The sequence below is a fragment of the Galeopterus variegatus genome, unplaced genomic scaffold (assembly GCF_000696425.1).
Source record: "Galeopterus variegatus unplaced genomic scaffold, G_variegatus-3.0.2 Scaffold3153, whole genome shotgun sequence".
In the NCBI taxonomy this organism is placed as follows: Eukaryota; Metazoa; Chordata; class Mammalia; order Dermoptera; family Cynocephalidae; genus Galeopterus; species Galeopterus variegatus.
The window spans coordinates 167,863-175,818 of NW_007729264.1; the positions used below are offsets into that span (position 1 = coordinate 167,863).

General features: G+C 48.7%; 1 protein-coding gene across 1 annotated transcript in view; it reads left to right on the plus strand.

The window, feature by feature from the left end:
- The first annotated feature begins 2,778 nt into the window (after nt 1-2,778).
- Nucleotides 2,779-7,956, plus strand: part of LOC103599940 — a 24,143-nt gene continuing 18,965 nt past the window's right edge. The window contains 3 exon segments of the mRNA XM_008584136.1: nt 2,779-2,887; nt 4,012-4,228; nt 6,180-6,284. Of these exon segments, the coding sequence (XP_008582358.1) occupies nt 2,779-2,887; nt 4,012-4,228; nt 6,180-6,284 (431 nt within the window).

The following is a 7,956-nucleotide window of genomic DNA, read 5'->3' on the forward strand; positions in this document are numbered from 1 at the left end:
TCAACTGACCTGCAGTTCCTATGCAGCCACTGTCCTCCACAGCCCGCCCTTCCACCATCGGCCCCACCGCCCCATGTCTCCAGCTGAAGAACAGAGTTTAACACCTGCCTGACCACGTCGCTGAGCTGTGAAAGGGAAGGACATTAATCACAGGGAAAACCTTATGGAAACTATAAAAGCCTCCTAGAGATGAGTCTAGCTGGCCTCTGGAGTGACCACACGGGACCGTAGTTAATAAAGGAGCCAGTGCTGACACGGTCAGCTGTGCATAGTTGCAATGGGGACACCAGGAGTCCCACATAAGAGGATCTTTGCACAGCAGTTTGACTGGGAGTGAGAACTTGGAGTCTTCGAGTGGCATTGCAGAGTAACACGAATTTCCCTTTCACTGGGTGGTCAGTCCCCTCTCTGGTCCCTAACTTCAAGTCCCAGCTTCATCACAAACATGCTGTGTGACCCTGAGCAAGGTAACCTCTCTGAGTCTCAGCTTCCTCATCTGTAAAATGGAAATTAAAATAAACTTTTTTGAACCTTCTTATATGCCAGGCTCTCTATTGACATCTACATGAGTTGCCACAATAAAACTTCCCAATACCAAAAAGACAGGTGGATTTATTATTCCCATTTTACAGATATGAAAAGTGAGGCTCAGAAGGGAAAGTAACTTGCCCACAGTCACACAGCTTCTGAGTGACGGTAGTGATTTGAACCCAGGCCTCACTGGCTGCACAGGCCATGCCCTTGGTGACCATGCCATAGCGGAAATTATGGCATCACAACATATATAGAAAGGGCATGGGAAATGGCCATGGGTTGGACGCCAGCCCCTCCTAGCCCTACCTCTGACCTTACCTGCTCTCCTCCCCCCACCCCAGCCCCACAGCCTCACTCCCTTGGTTCCTGTGACTGTCACATCCTGTATTACTCCTTGAGGCCCTGCCCCAGGCTCTGCAGCTCCAATGTTGTTCCAAAAGGAAAGGGCCCACCCCCCAAACCACAGGGCCCCCACCCACTTTCTCCCTGAGGTCTATTGGCTGGGGGCCCAGAGCTTGCCCCTCAGACCTCAGTGATGGGCCCTATCAGTTTTAGCCAGAAGCCTCTTGCCACTCAGTGCCAAGAGGACCCCTCCCTCCCCTGAAGAGTTCCTCTGAGCCACAAGCCCAGGCCAGGGCTTCCATATGCCCACCTACCTGGGCTTCAGAGCTTAGGTTATATAAGTTGTCTTTCTGTGAAGCTGGAGACAGAGGCAGGGAGAGATTCTGGACAGCCCCATTCTTAGAGAGGTAAGGATAAGGAGACCAACACAGGCGTTTCTCAAATATTTCGTGAGTACCAACAATAATGTGGTGAAGTGATGCATAGATTCTTAGTGCCAGGAGAACCTGGGTTCAAATCCTGGCTCTGCCACTCACTACCTGTGTCACCTTGGGTAAGTCATTTTTCCTTTCTGATCTTCGGTTTCACTATCTGTATAATGGGCCTGATATCAATGATCCCAGGCTATTGTGGTGAGGACTCAGTGATGCAATGAAGCTTGTAAAGCTCTCACCGTGGTACTAGCACATGGTAAGAACTCAAGAAGAAGTTGGGGCTGGTATGGACAACCCAAGGCAAGAGGTGGAGAGGGCTGGAAGACCAGTGTGAAGTGCTAAGGGCAGGGAGGGAGAGAGACCCGATGGGGTGAACCGATGGAGAACCGTGCCTGACAGAGATACAGACTAAAGGCCTATTGGATGAGGGGGAATGAACTTGACGTCGGCCTGGAGGCAGAATAGGAATAACCAATGACACCAGCACAAATTTCACAGTCCCAAATTTGCATATGCAAACAAAAACTTTCTTCCATTACTCAATTTAATCACTGTTGAACTCCTGTACCACTAAGTAGCAAAACATTGGATATCCAAAGCAATGCCAGATCTTCTCAGGCACTCCAGAGTAGGCTCAGCCACTTTGGGGGTCTCCTCCCCTTGCTCAGGAGCAGTATTTACACCCTGGGTGGCTTGGAGATGTCTGCACCCCTGCTGATCCCTGCCTTGCAGTTCCAGAAGCTTCATTGCCTGGTGGTGTGCTCTGGCCCACCCAGAGAACCTCCTGCATTCAGACTCCAGGGTCCCAGCTGTGCCCTTTTGGCCACTCGGGCAGGGCTGAGGTTCTGCTCGTATGAATTGGTACAAACACAATGGCTGAAATATTTCCCTACTAGTTAGAAAAAATCTGTGGCTTCAAGTCCCCCAGGTGCCTACGCCTGCCACCCTAGCCACTATGGCAGCTCCCCCAGGACCCCCATCCCCTAGCGTGCTCAAGATCCAGAAGCCTCCCATGCAAAAATGGAGTACTATATCCTTTAACACCTCACAATGTGGTCCAGCCACATTAACAGCTATAGGGCGCTCACTACTTGCTAACTGCTTTGTACATGTTGTCAAATGTATTCCTCACAACAACCTATGTGTCCCCATTTTACAGATGAGAAAACTGATGCATGAAGAAGTCAAATAATGCTCAGATCACAAAGTCAGGAAGTGGCAGAGGCTTTGAAGCCAGCCCACACAGTGGGGAGGGCACCCTAGGCCGCAGGTCCACAAGCCCAAATGTATGGAGGTGGGGAGTGCAGCTGTGTTCAAGGACTAGTGGATCTGGAGCTAGGGGCAGAGGCAAGGGAAGGAATGCTGGGGAGATGGTTCTAGGCAAGGAGGCTGGGAGATGCAGGGTGACAGGTCCCCGGTGAGGACACCAAGGTTTCCACCTCTGTGTCCATAGGTCCTGGCCAGGAGGATGATGCTACTCTGGGGGTCACTGCTATGCTGGAGGCTGCTGTCCCAAGCCAAAGGTGGTACCCAGAACCTGTTTTTCCTGAGGATCAGCAAGGACCAGCTGGAGACAGGTAAATTTTAAGGGGTGAGCTGCGAGAGGCAAGAATGCAGGGAAGATCAGTGGTGAGAGATGGCACCACCTCCCTGGTCACGGCTTCTCTTCCTCTGGCTTCCTCCTTGCCAGCCACAGAATCCACCTTCCTTCACCCAGAGCTGACCCTGTCCCTCCCTCTCTCTAACACTTGCATGGCTTCCCAGTGCCCTCAGGAGAATCTCCAAGCTCCTCATCCTGGCATTCAAGGCCGTGCAACTGCAGCCCCTTCCACCACCACCTTCTCTGACCACCCCCACAGATGTCACAGCTCCTCCTTTGCATACAATGTTCCTTCTGCTTAAAAGTCTCTTTCCCTCATTTCCAATATGGTGGATTCTCACTCATGCTTGAAGGCAAAGTTCTAGCCACCTCCTCTGAGAATCCCTCTGTATTTCTTCAGGCAGAAGGAAACTCCTTCCTCTGGGTTCCCACAGCACTTTGGTGAAGCTCCTTCTACGGCCTTATCCAAGTGTATTGTACCTGCTGTCCTATCTCACTGGCTGTCTCTCTCCTTAACTCTTGACTATGAGCTTCTTGCTGTTCATCCACCTCCTACCCTGTTCACCACACTCCAGTCTCACTGCTCTTCCTGTTTCATAAGCACACCAGGTTCATTACCACCCCAGGGCCTTTGCATGTGCTGCTTCCTCTGCCTACATTGCTCTCCCCCAAGATCTTTCAGTAGTGGATTATTTCACATCATTCAGGTCTCAGCTTAAATGCCTCCTCCTCAGAGGCACTCTTTGGTCAGCCTATCTGAAATAGACCTTCATCCCAGTCTTAATGAGCTTAACTAATTCCCCCAGTCATGCTCCGACTCAACTCCATTTTACTTTCTCTGTAGCATGTATCATTGTGGAAAGCCACCTTGCTTGCTGATCTGAGCACAGTGGTTGTCTGTCTCCCCCACTAGAATGTAAACTCCATGAGGGCAGGAGCCACCCTGCCCCTATTCCCTGAGCCCAGGGGAAAGCAGGAGCTTAATAAGAACTTGTTGCTGCATGACTGTCTACCCTGGCTCAGAGCAGGTGCTAGTGGGCAGTTGTTGAAGGGCTGAATGAGGGGTAAATCCTCACACTGAGGAGGGGCTTGTGTCCTCAGACATTTCAGACCTGTTCTCGGAGCACTGCATCCTGTACCATGTGGTCAGGATGCCAGTGATGGGGGTCAAGAGTGAAGGTGTCGCTGTCCTGGACCACCCACCTTTTGTAAGAAAAAGTCTCTCCAAGAAGAGCAGTGGGTTAGGCCTATTGCTGGTCGGGGACCTGCTCTCGGGGAAGAGCCTCCCACTGCTGGCGGAGCTGCTATGGGTAGGCAGGTGAGTCCAGCCAAGGCTGTCTCAGGCCTTTCTTCCCCCTCAGGCTGGGCCTGTTTCCCTAAGCCGTTATTCTTACCTGTGCAGAGGAGGAGTGGCAGATGGCCCCAGTGTCTTAGAGGTTCTCTGCAGCCTGGAGAGTGCTAAACAAGTGTATTTTTATTGCCCCCATACCTCTCCAAGCCACTGAAATCTTCCTAGGAAGAAAACAGGGTCTACACCAGGAATCTCAGCCTGCAGCCCTCCCGCCTGCCACATACATCTGGGTTTTGCAAACTTGCCCAGTGTTTTTAAAAATATTTTTAACAAATTGCCAACATTTAAAAATCAGGAAGGTTTTAATCAAAATCTGTTTCCCTACTGTATAGTTTGCTAAGACTGTTGTAACAAAATTCCATTAAAGTGGCCTAAACCACAGAAGCTTACTGTCTCACTACTCTGGAGGCTGAAATCTGACATCAAGGTATCGACAGGGTTGCTTGCTTCCTGAGACTGCGGGGAAGAACCTGTTCCATGCCTCTCCCCTAGCTTCTGGTGGTTTGCTGGCAATCTTTGGTGTTCCTTGGCTTATAGAAGCACCACCCCAATCTCTGCCTTCATCTTACATGGCATTCTCCTGGGGTGTGTGTCCATATCACTGTCCAAAATTCCCCATTTTATAAGGACATCAGTCATATTAGATTAGGGATCCACCCTACTCCAGTATGACTTCATCTTATCTTAACTAATTATATCTGTAACGACCCTATTTCCAAATAAGTTTACATTCTGAGGTACTAGGGGTTAGGATTTCAACATATAAATTTGGGAGCAGGATATCACAATTCAGCCCACAATACTGATTCTCTTCAAAGCAAAGATCTGGCTACACCTGGCCTGACCCACCACATGGCAATCATCGGGGCAAGGCTAGTAGCCCTTAAACTGGTCCCCAGCCACCCCTTCTAGTCGCTTACATTATCTGCTTGGCCCTCAAGGCAACTGAGTCACAGGCTCCCGGTAAAATAAGTACCAACACAAATGAATGATATTTCTTTAGAATGGGACAGGGGTTCCTGCAGGGTCAGCCCATGCAGCCACAGGCACACCTTGAGTCCTTCCCCCAGTATGAGCAGGTAGGGCCAGACAGATCCTATGACAAGACTCCAGAAGGAATTTTTTGATGGGGGTGAAAGAAAATGAAAAGCCAGGGCACTCCCCGGAAAAGCTTGGGAGGAGGGTGTCGGGCCCACCCTGCACCAGCCCACGCCAAAACCTAGGACTGACAGCCATCACCTTTGCCTGTGCCTTCATGCCGCCTCTGCTCCTTACCCCTGCAGGGGGCATCAGTTTAGGAGGGCTGGAGGAAAGCCCCACATGGTCCAAGTCATTCTCTAAAAACTCTCTAGAAGGTTCCATGCTGGAGGCAAGCACACAGCCTTCAGGGAGCCTTCCAGGTTTTCCTCCAGCATTAGAATTTATTGCTACCCATTCCAGTGGGCACCAGATGAGTCACGTAGGCTCCTCTCAGCTCAGGGAGATGCTGGGACCTGAGGCTACAGAAGGGAGCAGAAGGCTCCTGGGTGCTCAGCAGAGCAGATGCTTCTGGAGTCGATGGCAGGAAGTCACCAGCCTTCTTGCTTTTCCTGATACTCTCCTGCTCGCTTTTCTTCTGCAGACGCTTGTACTTGAATTCAGATAGGTTAAATTGTGCATAGACATCTCCCCCAATATATCCTCCCCACTGTATAGAGTTTGACACTGAGGCCAGAGAAAAGAAGGGACTTGCCCAGACCTGCAAGCCTTGGAGACCAGAACTAGAGCTCAGTGTTCTACAGCTGGGCTGGGGGTTGAGGGATGGGGTTATCTTGAAGCTGTCCCCACCCTTTCTGCGCTCTGCACCTATTCCAGCCACTCCAGATACACACACTCCAGAGTCGCAAAGACCACACCAACACCCCCATGCCTCTCACAGGTTGGTCATAGAAGATGCCAGAGGACCCGAGGTCACCCTGCAAATCCTAAGTGACAGCCTACTGCAGGTCACATAGTGCTGCAAACTGTACCTCTCACTCCAGGAGTAAGTACACATGGGCTCCTCCTCACCATGCACTTGGGTGCCAGGCAACCCAAACCCTCACTGTTGTGACTCAAGAGGCAACCGTGCAGGGCTAACAAAAGACACATGTCTCATGTCACCATGAGGATCACCGTAATCCCTTCCACCTGGGCATGTTTCAAAGCCATTTTTACTGATGGAGAAACTGAGGCACAGATCAAGAGAGGGAGTGGCAACGGTTGAGGTAAACCCTCTGACTCCCATGCCAGGGCACATTCACTGGTCTGAGTAATATAGGGGGCTGGTGCATTAATGGGATGACCTGAGGACATTCTAGTACATGCTCACCTCGGAGTCTGGCACTCCTGGGCTGGGCAACATGGGCAAGGGGCATCCATTCCAAGGGCCTCAGTTTCCTCATTTATAAAATAGGTATAATTCGGGGATGGCCCCGTGGCTTACTCGGGAGAGTGCAGCGCTGGGAGCACTGAGGCTTCGGGTTCAGATCCTATGTAGGGATGGCTGGTGTGTTCTCTCGTAGAGCATGGTGCAGACCACACCATACCAAGTGTTGAACTACCACTGCCATAAAAACCCAAGAAAACTCAAAACCCACTAGTATAATAAAAACGGCATTCATGAAGAGAAAACAAACAAACAAAAAGGCTATCTACAACCCAAGGAACCAACAAATACAGAAAACAAACAGTAAATAAGAAAAAAAGGAACAAAAGACACCTAAGATAACCAAACAATAATCAATAAAATGCTAGGAATAAATCAACATTTTTCGATAACAACTCTTAATGTAAAAGGCTTAAATTCCCCAATCAAAAGACACAGACTGGCTGACTGGATTAAAAAGGAAGACCCAACTATATGCTGCCTTCAAGAGACCCACCACACCCATAAAGACTCACATAGACTAAAAGTGAAAGGATGGAAAAAGATTTACTATGCAAACGGAAAAGAAAAACGAGCTGGAGTAGCTATTCTTATATTTGATAAAATAGACTTTAAACTAAAACCCATACAAAGAGACAATGAGGGACACTACATAATGATAAAAGGATTGATCCATCAAGAAGACATAACAATCATAAATATATACGCACCCAATGTCGGAGCAGCCAGATTTATAAAACAAACTCTATTAGACCTAAAGAAGGAAGTAGACACTAATACCATAATAGCAGGGGACCTGAACACCCTGCTGTCAATATTGGACACATCATGTAGGCAAAGAATCCGCAGAGAAACACAAGATCTAAACAATACCCTAGACCAATTGGACTTGCCAGATATCTACAGAACATTCCATCCAATAACCTCAGAATATTCATTCTTCTTATCAGCACATGGATCATTCCCCAGGATAGATCACATATTAGGTCACAAATCAAGTCTCAACAAATTCAAAAAAATTGGAATTATCCCATGTATTTCCTCAGACCACAATGGATTAAAATTAGAAATCAATAACAAATGAAATTCTGGAAACTATACAAACACATGGAAATTAAACAGCATTCTACTTAATGACATATGGGTCCAAGAAGAAATCAAGCAGGAAATCAAAAAATTTATTGAAACTAATGAAAATAATGATACATCATACCAAAACCTGTGGGATACTGCAAAAGCAGACATTCACACACTCACTCACTCATTCACTCACTCACTCATTCACTCA